Here is an 18,468-nt window from a genome sequence, read left to right on the forward strand (position 1 = left end):
AGTCGGCGCCCTCCGGGCGGTGAGACCCCCGCGCAGTGCGGTGCCTGTACTCCGTGGAGAGCCTCGGGTCTGGCCTGGGGCGCCGCGGCCGCGACCGCCGCAGGTATCTCTGGGCGCGCCCTGGGGGCTCCTGCCCTCCGCCTGCCCAGCCCCGCCCCGTCCCGTCCCCACCCCCCGCCGGGGAGGAGCTGGGCTCCCGCCGCCTGCTGCCCCCGCCCCCTCGGACCCGGCCCCAGCCCTGGCCCGGGCCCCGCGGGAGGGAAAGGCAGGCAGGCCGGCGGGCAAGCCAGCGGACGGAGTACGCCAGGTAGTGCCCCAGCTGCGTCGCCTTCTCTTTTTTGCTCGCCCCGCCTGCCTTAGCCCAGCTCGGGAGGGCGGAAGAACTGAGGCTGCAATGAGGAGCTTGCTTTCCGCAGGGAGAGACTGAGGAGGCTGATTTACTGCGAGAAGGGTGGGAGGAAGTCCCAGGAATGAACTGGGACGGACACCCCGGCGGGAGTCTGTGAGCAGCGGAGCCGGCGTCCCAGCAGCTTGAAGTAAGTCCCCAACCCTCACCCCAACCCCCGTTCCCCGACTCTGGGGATTGCCCCGGTCCCGAGCAGAATGATCCCTCCTGTAGTCCGTGGGAGCTCTCTGTGCTCCCCTATACCAAGCAAGTCCCATTCCCCCGATCAGTGGGGCTTCTCGATTCTCCGCTGTCCCAGGCAGTCTCTGGACCAGGGGGAGGCTCTCGTTTATTCTCCAGCCCAGGCAGGTGCCCTCTTGTCAATGGGAAGGGGTTCTTGGTTCTCCCCTGGACCCCTAAGCAGAGGTTCTCCTTGATGAATGGGGGCTTCCGATGCTCGCAGAATTCCTCTGCTTAGTGAGGATTTTGATTCTTAGTGAGAAGTCTCCTTTGGTCAGTAGGGGTGAAGGGTTTCTTTTTTCCATACTCTGCGCAGACCCTTGTCTCAGTCAGTGGTCTCTGGGTTCTCCCCAGTTGCTTCCCTGCCTAGTCACTGGAGACCCTCGATTCTCCCCACATAGCTGAGCAGCTCAGGCCTTGGCTGATGGCAGGTGGTTCTGGGCAAGGAAACTGGGAAAGACCAGGGAGCCCAGTGGGGCAGCGATTCCCTGAGACAGGAGGGAAGAGGTCCTGGGCAAACAAACTCCTTACTTTGGGAAAAGGCAGGGTCTGCACCCCTTTCTTGCCCCTGAGCCACTTTTGACTCCCAGCTTCAGCCCCCAACCATAATAGGAAACTTGAAAATATCTACCTCGGTCCCCTTCTCCCTTAGATGTGATCAACTCAAATGTGCTATCTAGTTATGGGGGCTGAGAGCTAGTGATATATGTGGGTGATAGCACAATTCTTGTAAAAAAAAAAAAACAGCCGTGGTCAGTGGTCGTTTCTTGAGTTGAGGAGTATTTTTGGAAGGGTAGCAGTTCCCCTTGAGGGTATGGTCTGGGGGCTGTAACCTCTTTAGGGGCTCTTCCCAGGCTCTCTTGCTCTTCAGGAGCTGGTCCTGACTCTCCCAGTAACAACTTTTTTAAAAAGACCAGGGTGTCGTGTGCATGTGCGTGCGTGCTTGCGTGTGTGTGTGTGTGTGTGTGTGTGTGTGTGTGTGTGTGTGTGTTTGAGAGAGAGAGGGAGAGTTGGGGGCAGGGGAGGGAGTCTTTCCATTTTCCTCACAGATCCAGGGGTCACACTGAGCCAGCTTGACCTCCCCAGGCTCAGTGATCTTCCACGGTACTTTTCTTTACCCACCCTTTCAAACTACCCCTTTCTCCCTTGTCCAATGACTAGAAACCTTGTGCATCTCTTGTACCCCGTCCTTTTGCTCCCTCCCCCCCACGTGGGCTAGGTCTGCCCCTAGCCTGGGGGCAGAGCCTCCCAATATCCCCCCTCCCTCCACCCCCCATGTCTTTTTCTCCACGTTCAAGAGCTTCTGCTGCAAATTTGTAAGCTAATGGCCTGGTGCGATTCTTCTCCTAGTTGGACGGGCTGCCTTCGTGTTGTGTGTCCCCAGGGCACGGAGTGCTTACAACTGGGAGTTTACAAGGGCCAGGAATTCAGACAGTGTTTAGAGAGTGAGAGGTAGAGGAGCCGAGCGGAGTGTAATTAATGTAAACCCTTTGTCTGGCTTTGATACCTAGAAAGATTCCGCCCCCCCCCATCTCCCTTTTCCTATTCTTTCTGTTGTTTCTCTGAAAGAAACAGGAGCCCAACTTCCTTTCTGACAGGAGCCAGCAGCAAGTGCAACTTTAAATAATGGGAGGGGGGGTTAAGGGGAGGGGAGGGGAGGCGAGGCAGCAAGCGGCTGCTAAGAATAATTCAACCTTCAGATAATGCAGCCGGGAGCCAGCCTGCGCAGGGGGCTCCATAGTACTTCCCTGGGCAGAACATTTCGACCTAAGATGAATGGGAAGACTTAGTTCTTCAGTTTTGCTCCTGGGCTTTCTCACAAGACTTCCTTGATCTATTACTGCTTCTGGGGCTGGTTGAATTTTTTTTGTTTTTTTTTTTGTTTTTGGTTGGTTTTGGGGATTTTTCAACTTTTTTTTTTTTTTTTTTTTTTTAAAGCCCAGCCAGAGGAGAGACCTGAGCCGGCCTGCCTGCCCCCTTGTAAGTGGAGAAGCCTTCATTCTTAGGGACCTGGGATTGATAGTCAGTGAAAGCCCAGATTTAGGGCAGAACAAGCTCTGGAGGGGAGAGAGATTGGGAGACCATGAGATGTGGATGTTGGGGGGAGCCGTGGCTAGGGTCTTTGTTTTGCAGTGTTTGATTCACTCTGGGTCTGGAGGATTGAAGATGTTGAGTTCTCTCTTCTCCCTTCTCCTTCCCACCTTTTCTTTTCTCCAGGTTTTGAGGCCACAGAACATTTGTACATGAGGAGGACCTAAGCCCAGAGATGGAATTTTGGTTAGCGTTTGTCTTCTTGGGGATTTTCTCGATGTCTGATTCCGCCCGAGGTGAGTAGAATGAGCTCCCAGGAGGCAGGCAGTTTTGGGCTCTTCCCAGCTGCTTGCTGGTGGCTTACCTCGTTATTTCATTGTCTGTACATAAACTGGATTTTCTTTCCAAAAGTCTGAAATGTCTCTCTTTCTCTCTGTTTCTGTCTATCTCTCTGTCTCTGTTTCTCCTTGGATTGGTTCTGCATTCCCACTGCAGGCATATAGATTTGTGCACTGATGCATAAAAACAGGCCGTGTTCTTGCTTACACACATTTTCCCACCTGGCTCTGGGCTGTAGGGTGTGACATCATTAATTAAGACAAACTAGTTTTCTCTCTCTCTTTTTATTTTATTTTTTGGAATACATTTTCATTTTTTTTAAAGAGAAAACTATAGCTACAGGTGAGTTCTAGGGAATGACTTTGTTTAGTGAGGGATAGGGGAGAAGCCTTGGTTAAGCAGCTTCCAGATTTTGGGTGTCATGGTTGAAAGCAAACAATAGCATTCCTGGCGGCCTGGCAGGGCCTCCCTATCCCCCTCTTCCCCTCCCTGCCAGGCCTCCCCTTGTGTCTTCCCAGTAGCTGGCCAAACAAACACATCCATGGCCTGTCCCAGCTGACAGACCTGTGACAGTCCTCAACAGCTACTGCATATTTGAGCTCTGGTCACCCCAGGCCAGGCACTCAGATTTCAATAAGCAGGTGACCCTGCCAACCTACCCCCAAGACAAGAGTTAAAAAAAACCCAAAAAACAACAATGACAAAAATGATCCCCAGCCCTGAAGGGGGAGGTGGCCAATGGGAGCCCAGCCCCCTAAAGGAGAAAGAGCTAGAGGAAGCAGTGGCCTACGGTGGGGGTTGGGGGTGCTACCTTCACTTTGAAGAAGGGGAGAGCTCTCTATTGCAGTTAAGTGAATTAGGGTGGCAGCCCCACCTTCACCCCACTACCTCCCCCCAGGCAGGAGAATGAAGAAATAAGGGTGGCATGGATTAGCCATTCAGTACTTATTTCTCTCTTGGCCTTTTGCTTGAGTAGCTGATCATTTAGACCAGCTAGTATCATCCTAGAAACCCACGGGCTTGCAAAAACCCACTTCATTTCTGGCAACGAGAGGTCAAAGGCTCAACCTCCTTAGAGGCCAGGGTACCATGAAGGCCAGGCGTCTGGGAGATGAGTGAAGGGGAAAGCAGCATTGAGGCGTACAAGGAAGCAGTCTGAGAAGTCTGGATTCTAGTCTGGATGGGGCCTGCCTCCATTGTGGGGAATGGGGGAAGAAAGTGATCTCATGGATGTATATTATTCTTGCAGCTGGTCCCAAGGGCCTTTGGGGGAGGGGTGGACTGCATGGGGTAGAAGTTCAGCCCTCAAGTCACTGTGGGTTGGGGCCCACAGAACAGACTTATTTTTTATCTTCCTTGCCTGATATTGTCTCTCTGCTCTGGGCTGGATTCTCCAGTCTTTTTGGGTCTTGGGCTCATCTGGTTTAGGGAGGACACGGGTGTCTGAGTTACAGTGAGTGGCTGACAGAGGTGAAACTGGTAAAGAGGCAGAAATGGGAGAACTGAAGTGTTCCAAGTGATTCTGGAGCCCAAGGGAAGGAAAAGCTAACTATAGCGGAAGTTGGCCAGGGCTGCGTGAAGACCTCATGGATGAAAATTGCAGTTCTTTCTCCAAAAGATAAAAATATCGTGTATATTCAGAAAGAAAGCAAGGGAATGCACCCGCTGAGTCCTGGCTTCTAGGGCCACACAAACACAGATAGGAGGGTGGAGGTTAACATAACACGTTTTCTTCATTTTATCCCTAGGGGAGGAGGGGGAAGTAGCTCCTTGGCGCTGAGGATAGGTGTTGTTATTGGAAATGGAGACACAAGTCATGCTCATTCCACAGATCGAGCCCATTGGACAGCAGTGAAACTATTTCCTGCTCCTGTGTGCTGGTTTCACAGCCCGTCTTGGAGAATGTTTGAGAAAGTTGGAAAGGTGATGACGGTCATAGGGAAAGCAAGCTGTTCCCCTGCATGAATTGGGAGACCAGTGACTTGTCTCTATCTATGTAATTGTGGTCTGATCCAAGCACGCAATAATATGATTTGTCTGCTGCCATATCTGGAGGTGTGAAATAGTAGGTTTTGACCTTTTGGTATGGTTAGGGCCACATCTTATTTGGAGCTGTTATTGCGATGCCCAGTGTTATAGCAGAGTCCTGCTGCTGTTGGAGTGTGGGGGAGGCCATCATTGAGTGACCCTGGCTGGAGAAAGGCTCACATGGAGTATTTTTAGGGGTGGGAAGAAATCTCTCTTGAGAACTGGCCATGTGTGTCCCAATGGTATATGTCCCCTGGAAGCAAATGGGGTTTGCAATTTGCTGGGTCAGAGGACTGGATACCAGGTTTGGCTTGGAGGCTCCTGGGAGGCATAACTGGGGAGAAGAGCTGGACGCTGGCGGGCATCCCTGGTCTCTTTTCCTGGGGTCCGGGGGATGGATTAGTGTTAGGTCACCCCCTACCTCCTCTCGTACCCCACCGTTTCCTGGCTGGTGGTTCGGAGCCCCCTCCAATTGGAGCGGCGGTTTCCAAGCCCTTCCTGCGCCTTGAGTGACCGTATATGGCAATGTTTGGGTCGGGCTGCAGCAGGTCCAGTAGGATGGCCCAGGCTCGGCCCAATGCCACACATGTCCCTGCCCCCTCCTTCCTGCCCAGGGAGAGACTAGTCCTGTGGGTGGGGGCTGCCCACAAGTTTGGGATCTGCGCCACCTGGACAGGGCAAGGGGTTTGCTTTGGTGTCTTGGCTTAGGGGAATTGATATTCCTTTGGAAGGGAATGGGTTAATCCCCCTTCCCCACCCCCACCCCCCACCCTGAATTGGCACCGAGATTTGGACTTTGATTTCTCTTTCATCTTCTTTGATCTAACTTGTCCCTTGTGCCCTCTCTCATTACGGGCCAGTTGGGAAGCCCACCAAAGTGCTGTCCAAGAGAAGCCCCTCTATGGGGGGAGGGAAATGGGTGGGAGTTTCAGGGTTGGAATTCAAACCTCGCTGCTCAGGAGGGAGTTATTCAGTGTCACTGGGCCTGGCATGAGACACTCCTCTCTTTGAGCTGCTGGCACTGGCCAGGGTTTGGTGGGCAAATGGGGAGGCTGAGTGGCTGGTCTTCTTCTGAGGTTAATTTTATAGGATAGTAATAATCACTCCATTTCTGTAGTTCAGTAAGATTTTTCAAAGCACTTTTCTCATGATTGCCTTTACGGGGGATGGTATATTATTAATCCCATTGTACAGATGAGAAAACTGAAGCCCACATTGCTTAAGAGATCTGCCCCCAGGGTCATGCCCAGTGAGAAAGGAGCCAGCCTATGTTCAGATCTCCTCATTTCAGACAGGTGGCCCTTTTATGAGACTGACCATACTGGAGGAGAGAGTAAGATTCTGAGGTAGAGACTTAGGAAAGGGCAAATAACAACTCTGTGAATGCCCCTGAGACTGTTACCCTTAGCTGGCTTTTGACTTTGGTTTAAAGCCACTAGAATGCAGTCTTAACAACTTCCTTTTCTCCCACCCTTCTTCTAGGGACTCAGTTTCCTCTCAAACCTACCTCTCTATGGGCATACCTGGTCTCAGAATTCATTTGAAACCTCTTAATTCCAAGCTCTCCTGGGTTCAAGAGGCCCACATAGACAAGGGACCACCTGGAAAGGAACTGAAAGGTTTTGGGGGAAATTTTTCCCTTTTTTTGTGTTTCTCCCAGAAATAGGGGGAAAAGGAAAAAATGGTGGGAAGGAATCAGCTTTTCTTGAAATTTTTTTGGACTTTTTTATCCCCTTGGCCTTCATATTTCTTTCTCAAATGTGTTAAATTTGTGAGTGGGCCAAGCAGTGTGTGTCATACATGTTCTTAAACCAACAAAGTGTCATTAGACCTGGAGAGAGGCACTAAGAAAATAAGTATTGCATGTTTTCAGTTTTCCTAAAGATTTCTATTTGGAGAGAGAGAGAAGAGGAGAGAGAGAAAGAAAGAGAGAGAAGAGAAGAGGAGAGAGAGAAGGAGAGAGAAGAGAAGAGGAGAGCGAGGAGGAGAGGAGAGAGAAAGAAAAAAAAAGAGAGAGAGAAGCTGTTACTTTCAAATTTTCTTTATTTAAAAACAAAGCACTGCAACCAATAACCACCCTCCCTAAATTCTCCCCAAGTTTGTGAGTTTAAAAAAACCCAAACCAAACAACTTTAACTTTAAAATACGCCAATATTTACCTTCTTTTCATTTTTTGGAGCCATTCCAGTTTCCATTCTTGTAGAGAAGATTGGAGAGATTCAGTCCAAAAAGCTTGTGGAGATTGGTAAAGCAGAAGGCTTCTCTGTGCTGCATGCTGGGAAGTACTTCCAAGGTGTGAACTTTTCCTCTTGAATGGTTTCTGACCCTTTTGGGCTTCCTCTGTTTTCTGCGTTCAAGGACAAAAGGATGTTTTCTCTGAGTTGTACCTGGAGTCATAGGGTCATAGGATCATAGACCATAAAGAAGCCTAGATTGAGAGTTTACAGATAAGAAAATTGAAGCCCAGAATCACTCAGGAAGTGAGTATCAGAGGCAGGGTTCACACCTGGATTCCCTTACTACAGAGCTAGGTGCTCTCTCTTTTCATTGAGTCACACTGAACTCCTCATGGCCAGTGGCTTCTCAATTTTAGAAAAGGACTCAAGTCATCACTTTGACTGATTTTATAGAGCAGGGGTGGGGAACCTGCAGCCTTGAGGCCACATACGGCCTCTAGGATTTGTTCTGTGAAGTTCAGATTCAGTCAAAGGGCAGCACTTGAGGACCCGAGGGCCTGGAGGCTGCAGGTTCCCCTCCCCTGTTATAAGACGTCTTAGTCCATTAAAGTAGATTAAAATAGGCCTTTTTACCTGTTGTGGAAAGCAACATTTATCTCCCATATTTCATGGCATTGTTTTTATTGGCAGTTTCTTAAGGTTCTCTGGCCTCAGTTACATAGGTCTTCCCTCCCACTACCCAGAGCCCAAGCCTTCCACTTTCCATGATGGTATTTAATATGCTGTGATCCAAAAATTCACTCCTTCAGAGCCATCTGCCTAGTGATGAGCATTTTCAAATGGTAGGGATGGCCAGACTTGGCTCTTGCCTGGCATGGTCTTCCAGAACCTCGGGTGGCTTCTGTACAAAGATGAAACATGGTAGGATGATTCTCTTAATCGTAAGACTTTTTTGAGCAGACCTTTGTGTAAAACGGCAATCCCATGAGTTTAGATTGTAAATTCTCTGAGAGCAGGGACTGAATCCTATGTCAATTTAATTCAATCCAACAAATGTTTAGTTAATTGCCCTCTGCTTGTCAAAGATACAGAGGCTAAAATGAAACAGCCCAGCCCTCCAAGAGGGGCTTACATTTTGACTTCCTAATTCCCAAAGGAGCTGGCACAGAATAAGCTCCTTAGTAAATTCGTGTCAGACTTGAATTTGTATTGCTTTAAATGCTCATTTTTGGTGGCTAATATTCCTGGGTTGACCGACCAGTAATAACTAGCATTTATATAGGTAGCGCTCTTAAGATTTTCAAAGTTCTTTACAAATGTTACCCCATTTGAACCTCCTGACAATCCTGTGAAGTAGGTGTTGTTATTATGCCTGCTTTACATATGAGGAGATTGAGATTGAGAACGGGTGAAGTGTCTTGCTTGGGATCATGAAGCTAAGTAAGTATCTAAGGCAGGATTTGAGCTCAGGTCTTCTTGTACAAGGTCAGTGTTCTTTGCATGGTACCAGATTGTGGTGTTAAAATGGAAGCGTTTCCCTTCTCAGGTGGCAGATTTGGGTGGGGAACACACTCTTAGCTTAGAGGTCGGACCGTAGATCGAGGTGGCCAAAGACGAGGGCAGCCACAACCCTAGGGCCTGCTAAGACCTCAGGGTATGGGCTTGTTGAACAGGAGTTTGTATGGTCTGGGTTGGGGGAGAAAAGCCTTTTTTGATGCTTGGGGAAATGAATGGAGTTGAGATGATGTTCTTGGCCCATTTTGGCCCTGGCTCCTGGAAACGGTAAATAAATCATTGTCACCAAGAGGGGCGGAGGGGAAAAAGCCCTGAACAAAAGTCTTCTTTTGCCTGGTCTGGAAAAAATAAATGTGAGGCCGTTCCTTTATTCATTGCGCAGGCGGAGAATCAATGGTGCTTTCTCTGCTCCCTAGGCTGGCCGCCCCAGTGAGAATCTGGAGTGTGTTTGAAAGTCCTGCCCTTCAATGCTCCCCTTTCACATGCAGCCCCAGTGTTGCTATAATCAGTGGAAATATTTTTTTTCCCCCCAGCTTCGTTTAACTTAATAAACCACTTGTCCCATTTTGTTGCTCTCCCTAAGTTTGGCTTTTATGCTGAGGATCCTTTTTGGGGGTTTTGTGGGTTTAATGAAAACTGGGACCTTTGGCTGTCAATTCATTCCCCTCATGCCAGGGCTGGGGAGCAGTGTGACCTTGGGGGAGTCACTTAACTTTCTGCTTTTTTTTTCCCCCCTCTGTTGTCTCTTTGGAGAGGGTTGTAAGTAAGCTTTTCCGCTGGTGTGGATCTCCAGAGGTGGTCTTCTTTGGTTCCCTGTGATGGAGAGCTGACCCTCTGCCTTCTCTGAGTTAGCTTTGGGATCCTGTTGGGGTTGTTGGGGTGGGTTACTAGCTTGTGTTTCTCCAGGGTCTTTCATCCCATGGGGCCCAGGACACCTCACAGGTGAGTACCTATGGTAATTTTGTGGCTGCTCCTGTTGGGCAGATGAAGACAGAAATCTGGTTTTTTTTTTTTTTAAACAGCTTTTCCAAGAGCATTCAGTGTCTTAGGGCTGGAGTCAGGGTGGGCTAGGAATCGTGGGGTTTGCAGCTGCGTCTTAGGCAGAATTCTTGGCTATTCTCCTAGCTTCTCTATTCTGGAACACCAGAGTTGGAAGGGACCTTAGAGACCAGAGAGTCCCAATGCCTAGATGGGGAAACTGAGGCCCAGAGTCATGACTAGCCATGTAGAAACAGACAAAACAAGAATTGGGAGTGCAGTTCTCCTAACTCCAAGGCTAGAGTTCCTTCTACTATATCTATAGACCACCTGAAGGTCTCCCGTATTTAATTTTGAACCTTTGGCCTCATTCATCTCTCATGTAGGGAATGGAGTCCCAGGACCATAGGATTTAGAGATGGAAGGGATCCTAGAGATCATTGAGCCCAACTTTCTCTTTTTACAGAGAGAAGGAGAGGTGAGTGGCTCAGAGTCCCTTTTGGGCAGTAGCGCTGGGATTCAAAGCCACTTCCCTCTGACGACAAATTCAGTGCTCCTTCTGTTACCCCACATCACTGTATTTTTTGGTCTGGGAATTCAGTGTGGGAGATAGGGCGTCAGGGTACACAGGTTATCCTCAGTCCAACAGGGAGCGAAGACACGAGGAGAACATTGCAAGTAATATGTTACTGGGTCATGTGTGATCAGCTGCCCAGGCTTTTGCTTCAGACCACATATACCGTGGGATGTCAGAAAAAGAGAAATATTTACTGGGGTCTGCGGTGGACACCAAAGGCCTCCTGGAGGAGGTGGAACTTGAGCGTTGAAGAAAGAGGAGAATTGGAAGAGAGGGAAGGGGAAAAAATTAAGCGTTCCAGGGGACATCAGTTGTGCAAGTGGGGCACAAACCCCAAAGTTGGGGGCGGCTCTGGGTTGGGATGTGTTTATCAGCTGAGCAGTTTCAGAGAGCTTCTACTAAGGGAAGGTGGACTGTAGAGTGGCCTAGAGGATGAGGTAAGGCACGAGCTAGGCCCTGAGGTCTGCAATTATATAAGCTGTCTTATAAATATGATGCAGTGGAAATGACCTGGAAACTGTACGTCCTAGCTCTTGATACAGTTTTTGACCCTGGGTATATCAGCCTCTCTGGCTCAGTTTCCTCATCAGTAAAATGGTCTTTTCCACGTCTAACTTTCTATGGTTCTATAGATAGAAGGAGGGAGTAACCCCATTAAAATTGCAAGAAGTTAGTTGCACAAAGGAAAAAGTGGATTTCCATAAGGTCTACGTGAATACTTAGAGGAAATGAGGCACGAGATTAAAAAAAAAGAAAAGAAAAGGAAGACTCTGGCAGAGAGAACTGGAAGGAGAATATGAGGAAGATGAGAAAAGTGGTAAATCTTGCCCAAGTAACAGACTCCCTGAAAACTAGGATAGACCAAATAAAAATTAGTGGCTATATGAGACAGCAGAAAGTATTAAGAGAACAAAATCAGAAGATTGAAAAAATAGTAGAAAATGTAAGATACTGGATGTAAAAAAATAACTGAACTGGAAAATAGGTCAAAGAGGTATAATTTAAGAATTTTGGAGTCCTTGAAAACCATGCTATATTAAAAAAAAAACCAGGACACTTATTTAAAAAAAATCATAAGTGAGAGTTGGCCAAATCTATTAGAACCAGAAAGCAAAGTCAAGATAGAAAGAATTCTGCAAGAAAGCCTTGAAGTAAAAATCCTGGGAATATTACAGCTAAAGTCCAGGGCTCCTGCATCAAGGAAAAAAATACTCTAAGTGTTCAGAAAAGAGTAATTCAAGTACCGAGGAATTAACAGTCATGATCATGGAAGATATGGAAGTTACTATAAAAGGGAGAAGATCTTGGACTACAATATTCCAAAAGGCAAAAGATAAAGGCTTAAAGCAGGACTCACTTATCTTGCAAAGTTCAGTATAATTCTACAGGGGGAAACATGGGTCTTTTATTGGAATAGAGGACTTTCTTGAATTCATGAAAATACTCAACATAGTAATAACATTGAAAAGAAAAACAACTTTGAAAGACTTTGGAATGCTGAACACGTCAAAGACCAACCAGGAGCAATGATGAAGCATGCTACCCACCTCCTGGCAGATGATGAACTCAGTATACAGAGACAGACTTTTTTTTTTTTCAAATTGTGGTCACTGTGGATTTGTCTTGTTTGATGTTACTTATTTGTTGTAAGTTTTTCTTTTTTTCTTTCCTTTTTTTTTTTGGCAGGTTTGGAGAAGAATAGATGTTTAGTCAAAATGAGGCCCCCAACAAAAGGAAAAGAAAGAAAAAGAGGACCATTAAAACATTTAAAAAAATTGTTACAAACGTTTAACTTATCTTCTCATTTAGTTTCCACAAAATCCCCATGAACAGTGAGGGGCTATTATCTCCATTTTACAAATGAGGAATCAGCCTGAGATTGGTGACGTGCTTGTGGTCAGACAAGTAGTGAATGATAGAGCAGGTCTTTTAATCTCAGTATTTTGATTCTAAATCAAAACTCTTGGACAAGGGAATAGAGTTGAAGAAAATTAGGTTGTTTTTAGCTAAGCCTGTCAGAGAGGGGAGTTATTGGAAGGATAGGTGGGGTTCCATGTAAGAAATCTGGTTGAGGAGGCCAGGGGGGCCTCTCTGAGAGCCCTCTTGAGTTACCTTCCATTCAGCATCTGAGCTTTGTTTTCCCATGTCCGTCCATCCATCCATCCATCCATCTGTCCGTCCATCTATTCATATTTTGGACAGGATCTTCCCCAACAGCCCTGTTCACACTCACAGTCTCCCCTTTGTTCAGGGAAACACAGTGTTCTTATTTCATCAGAAATGACTCCAGTTTTTGAAGATGAAATCCAGCCAGTGACTGCAGGCTACTTCTTCCATTAAGTGTTTAGACTTCATCTGAAGTTTCACTGTGGCAAATTGAGGAGATGAGAGTTATCATTTATGGTATGATTGAGTGGATTTTGATTGTCTTGTGATTGAAGACTTTGTGACATTTTTTCTGGCCCCTTCTATATACATCTCCTTTTCTCTTTCTTTCTTTCTTTTCTTTTTCTTTTTTGTGAGACAGTTGGGGTTAGGTGACTTGCCTAGGGTCACACAGCTAGTGTCAAGTGCCTGAGATCGGATTTGAACTCAGGTCCTCCTAACTCGAGGGCCAGTGATCTATCCACTGGGCCACTCCTTTTCTCTTTCTTCAGCCTCCCTTACTCTTCTCGACTCCCTTCCCACTTCTCTCTTCTATCCCATTCTTTCTTCTCTGTCAATCTTTGCACTCGTCTCTTCTCCGTCTCACCCTTCTATCTGTCTATCTCTCTTCCTTCCTCTTGCCTGTTTCCCCCTCCTTTCTCTTTCTCTGACTTTATTTCCCTTCTTTATTTCCCGCACCCCCTTCTTCCTCTGTGTTGCCTCACTTGCCACTGCCTTCTTCTCCCCATGTTTCCCTTGCCCCTGCCAGACTTGTTGAAATCAGAGCACTTTGCATCTTGGCAGGAGACATACTCATTTTTTCCCGTGCCTGGTAAATTTGTTTCCTGAAAGATTTATACCATCTTGGGTATCCTGTCAAGCAGCTGAGGAGTGAGTAATGAGGGAGTGCCCCACACTGGCTGAGGCTCTGACTCTGTCAAGGTTGGATATGTTTGGAGCTGTTAAAGGGTCCCAAAAGGTTTATGGGCAAATGGTGCCCACTAGGAGCCTTTCTTGTCTACCTCTCGAGCCTCGCTTACCTGGGCGCTTAGGCAACTGACTGAATTTCTCTGTGGCTTGGCTGTTGGCAGTGAGACACCACCCCCTCTCCCCAGTCCCACCCTAGGCGTCAGACATTGCACTGCTCTTTTCCCAGCACATTTTTCTTCGCTGGTCATGCTTCTGAGATGAGAAGAGGAACCGTAGGTGCAGAGGGAGCATGGCAAACTGGTGTCTTTTCACGTACTGACTGTATGCCTGTGGTTGGATGACTTAAACTCTCCTGGGTCTCTCCTGGCTTTTCTTTCTATACCTGGAAAATGGACAGAGTGTTTTTGCTATTTGCCCTTCCCACCCCAACGTATATGCTTCCAGAGGAAATGGGTAAGTTACTAAGGCTTGGGTTTGAATCTCAGCTCTGCTGTTTGCCACTAATCCTGGCTCCAGTGAGAACAAGGACGCAAGTTTTAGCAATTCCCTTCTTGGAATATAAGGTCCTTGAGGACAGGGATTTGTGTTGATTAGGGCCACGTACTGCTCGACCTCTGGTAATCACTTAATAAATGTGTGTTTGGTTGGTTGAATTCGAGTATTTTCAGGATCACAGACTTTGAACTGGGAGGGACCTTGGACAAATTCCACTTCACTGCCCTCTTTTTACAGATAAGGAAACTGAGGCCCTGAGAGTAGAAACGATTATTGAAGGTCACACAGGGAGTAGGTAGCAGAATCAGGAATTTAATTCAAGTCTTCTGAGTCCAAATTCAGTGTTTTTCGCACTCTACCCTGTTATTTAACTAGAATGATTTCTACTCTGGTTTAGTGTGGAGGGCTACAGAAAGACCCTGATGTTTTGGGGCACTCACGAAAGTCAGGTTAATTGTTTTTTGTTTTTATACCACCTTCATTTCCAAATATTTCCTTCTTCCCCTGCTCACTGAGCTTTCTTTTGTAACAAAGATTTAAAAGAAAAGAAAAAAATCTAGTTAATAAAACCAACATGTAGACCACATCTGTCATCTTTATGTCATTTCATATCCACAGTCTCCCGGCTCTGCAATTCAAGGAGGTATATTTTTCACAGTTTTTTTCCTGGAGGCTAAGTTAAATGAATGAGAAGGCTTAGTGACAGGATTTTTAAAGAGAATTTCCTCTTTAAGTACTTTCCATTGTGATCTGGTCTACTGGAAAGGCAGGGAGGCAGAAGGAGACGACTTCTGATTCTGACAGGCACTGACTTGTTCTGTGACCTTGGATAAGTCACTTGCCTATTTTTCCCCTTTCAGTCTCATCTGTGAAAGGAAGGAGTTGGGCTTGATCTGTCATGTACCTTTGAGCCCTAAGAAAGTGAGTTTCTGATTTAACTTGTATTACTTAACAAGCTGTTATCTGTTAAAGGTCTTGCTTTCATGTGTAGAGAAAGATGGTTTGCAATTACCAGCTGATTGCTTGGTGGCAGATGGATGCTGAGAAAGGTGTCTGAAAAGTTTGTTTTCTTAAGTAGGCTGGCCTTCCCACCCGTGATCTTCCCTACTTTGCAAATTTGTTTATTTTAATAACTTTTTGTCTTTGTTATTAAGACAAAGAAAAATTCTCCTGCCGTTCAAGTATTGATGGTCATGAATTCCAAGTTAACAGTTGTCTGAGTCTTTGGGATTTCTGTTCTACTTTTGAGGATTTTTCTTGTCCTTACAGAGCTTAGGTTCTAAGAAGGAAGAGCAGCATCGTGGAAATTGAATAGGAAAGAGTATATTTTAGGAGAACAAAGTGTTACCAGCATCAAATAATGCAGGGAGGTCAAAGGTGAGGAGGACTGAGCTAAGGCTATTGGGTCTGGTGTTTGGAAAGAAGAATTTCAGCAGAGTGGTGAAGACTAAGGTTAGATGGGCAGGGATGGTGACATTGAAGTGACATAGGGATAGTGGTTTTAGGGGATTCTTTCCAGAAGAGCAAAATAGCATGTCAAAGGGAAGTCTCTTTTTAGAACTGAGGAAGGGTGGGGCAGCTGGGTGGTGTACTAGATAGAGCACCCACTCTGGAGTCAGGAGAACCTGAATTCAATTTACTAGCTGTGTGACCCTGGGTAAGTCACTTAACCCCGACTGCCTCCAAAAGAAACAAAAAAGAATTGAGGGTGGGCAAGTATGTTTTTAAGCAGCTGGGAAAGGAGTTAACTGGACCAAGATCCATCCAGAGACCTGATGGGATGAAGGCAAGGGCTGTGTGCTGGTAAATGTTTAACAACCGGCTCTCTGACAAAGCAGTGCAAACTTTTAAGTGTAATTTCAATATTAATATTTTCTCCATCACAAACACCTAAATGATAAATCAAGCTTCGATTTGTAGCCTTTTGCTGATTTCTGAGATAGAAATGCTCACACTGAAAATTTAACTGCAGACACTTGTGTGACACATTGGCCCCAGCAGGCCTGTAGATGAAGGGAGCAAATGGAAGAGTTGGTCTTGGTCTGGATCAGGGGGAGAGCTGCTTCTGAGACCAGAGGGATGGAAGGGCATGGGTATAAACCTTTGAGCTGCGGGGGAAGAGAGAGATGAGGAAGTGCCTGTTGGATGGCCTTGATCTCAGTCAAGTGGAAGGCCCAGTCTATGCTTGTTAGACATCTGGTGCAGGAAGAGTTTGGAGAAGGGAGAGAGTGGGGAGCCAGGGAAAGCTTCCTAGGGTTGGAATGGGGGAGAAAGGAGAGATTTGTCTTGTGAAGGAGGAAGGAAGAGGACGTTGCAGGCTTATAGCTCCAATTATTCAAGCTCCTTGCACCATTGGTATTAAAACTTGCAAGTAATTAGGGTTTCAGTCAATGTTTGTTGAGTGAATATTGCTTTTTTGGGGCTTGACCTTCCCCCCTCCTCCTCCCAGACGGTCAGACAGACAGACAGAGCCAGCCTTGGCTTTCCCCTTTTCGATAACCAGGTCATAGTTCTGAGGCAATTACTTGTTTTACTAGTAAGACCAGTTCCTTCCTGAACCAAGCGGCTCCTTTGCTTGTCCACTCCCTTGTCTGTGACCTCGTCCCTCCCCCCTTCGGTCTCCCCTGCTCCCCCGGGACGGGAAGGAAGGCTGGATTTGGGGGACTTGTGTTTAGGTTTGTAGGATGAATGGGGTGTTTCCTAGGGCCAGGTGGGGACACTGGGAAGGTCGTGGCTGGGCGGCCCAAGTTCCAGCAGAGACTGATCTGACCTCCAGGCTCTGCCTTGCCTGTTTTTCAGGATTAGAGCTGAAGTTAGAAACTTTCTCTTGTTTCTTAGCTCTTCCCAAGATGAGGTAGAGGTTTCTTTGAGCTCCCTGTGGACTGTATCCTCCGTACAATTGCCAAAATAATCTTTCTGAGGCTGGATCTGTGTTATTCCCCTGCTCGGAAGCCTCCAATGGCTCCCTGTTATCTCCAGGATAAAATGCAATTTCTCTAGCATTTAAAGTCTTCCACAGACTGGCTCCAGCCTCCCTTTTCACCCTTACCATCTCCCTTCTTGTGCTCTGTTCCAGACAAACGAACCTGTGAGCTGTTCCCTGACTGGCTGACTCCCCTTAATCTGGGTCTTCCTCCTTACCTGGGCCTCTCAGAATCCTCCTTTTTTCTTCACTGCTCGGCCCTGGTGCCATCTTGCCCTTTGAAGCCTTCCTCATTCCTCCCCTCCTCCAGGTGTAAGTGCTTTCCTCCACTTAGATGACCTGATACTGTGCTTGCTGGGGTTCCTTACATGTTTGTCATCTCACTTCTTTGAATGTAGAGCCTTGGAGGGCAGGGGTGTTGGTTTTTTTGTCATTGTATTCCTAGGACCCTAGCACAGAGTTGGTGCTTTTTAATAAATCCTCGTTGAATTTCTCACATTTCTTGTAGTAAAAAAAAAAAAAAAAACAACAACAAACAAAGCTTTGGGGTTGAGAAACTTGAGTTTTGTTCCAGACTCTGAGAATTCTCTGTGACAAGCCATGGCAATTCTGAGCCTTTCTGGCTGGTGCCAGGGGGAACCTCCCAGGAGTTAGTTCAGAAGTTAAGAAGCTCTGGGTTCAAGATATGCTTCTAACACACATGCTGGCTGTGTTGGGTTTAACCTTTAGCCTCTAAGGCAGCTCTCAAAGACTCTGAGTTGCAGAAGGGTTGTCTATCTGCCTTGGAGGATGGAGCCTCCTCACAGGGAGTTCCCAACAGCCCTAAAGTCACAGATCTGGATGAAAAAATTAGTTGCTTCCCAGGGTCACTTTGAGGAAAGCCCTTGATAAATCCGAAGTGATATAGATATGGGAGTTACTATTATGCTAAAATTATCCCAACTGGTAGATTTTTTGGAAGCAGTACCTTCAGTAAGGCAGGGGGTTACCCGGTAGGGTAATTTTTTATATCTATCCTCCTTAAGTCACCCACCAGGGATGCCAAGGGCAGAGGGACAGGCCCCATGGACCCCTTTGACCCTCATCTGTATCTTGAGGTTTGATCTAATAAGAAAAATGTAAAACACTTTGGAAATTGCAAAGTGACTTCCAACTATGAGGTATGATTCTTACCTTTCTGTCTTATAGAATCCATATATTGTGTGAGAGCTGGAAGGGGCTTTAGAAGTAACCAAGTTTAATCCTCTCATTTCATAGTTGGGGAAACTGAGGCCCAAGGAGGGAAATGAGATTTACCCAGGGACAGCCAGTGGGTTAGTGGCAGAGCTCAGGTCCCCTGACTCCTAGTCCAAAGTTCTTTCTTTACCTGGGAGAAGGGAACAAACATTCTTTTTTGAAGAGGAGAGACTAGCCAAGTAGGGTTAGACTCTAATTTTTATTTTATCTTAGAAGATCCCATAAATCCAGGAAGCTTTCAGCATGGACTTCCAAGGGATTTGGGTTCTATCCGCCTTGAAGATAATTTGAATAAATTTGGGGTGAGAGAAGTCACTACTTAGGACAATGTCTATCCACTTTTGAATGGTGCCAGAGGGGATTTTGAGTCTCAGTGTTATGGGGCAGCTTAAGCAAAAATGATTTTTCCCTTGCAGAAAATTACAAAATTCTGATTGGCTCCAGTCCCAGGCCAGTGTCGTGGGGGTCA

At 46.8% G+C, this 18,468-nt stretch overlaps 1 protein-coding gene across 2 annotated transcripts in view; it reads left to right on the forward strand.

Moving 5' to 3' along the window:
- The first annotated feature begins 275 nt into the window (after positions 1 to 275).
- The window catches only part of FGFRL1 (fibroblast growth factor receptor like 1), a 131,431-nt gene continuing 113,238 nt past the window's right edge, over positions 276 to 18,468 (forward strand). Inside the window, exons 1-3 of one of the 2 annotated variants that reach the window (XM_027836339.1) lie at positions 276 to 536; positions 2,564 to 2,605; positions 2,843 to 2,952. In XM_027836339.1, the coding sequence (XP_027692140.1) occupies positions 2,892 to 2,952 (61 nt within the window). In that variant the 5' untranslated portion in view covers positions 276 to 536; positions 2,564 to 2,605; positions 2,843 to 2,891. The remainder of the gene's footprint in view (positions 537 to 2,563; positions 2,606 to 2,842; positions 2,953 to 18,468) is intronic. The other variant, XM_027836340.1, reaches the window with a different exon arrangement.

The sequence above is a fragment of the Vombatus ursinus genome, unplaced genomic scaffold (assembly GCF_900497805.2).
Source record: "Vombatus ursinus unplaced genomic scaffold, bare-nosed wombat genome assembly UNPS02014818.1, whole genome shotgun sequence".
Classification (NCBI taxonomy): Eukaryota; Metazoa; Chordata; class Mammalia; order Diprotodontia; family Vombatidae; genus Vombatus; species Vombatus ursinus.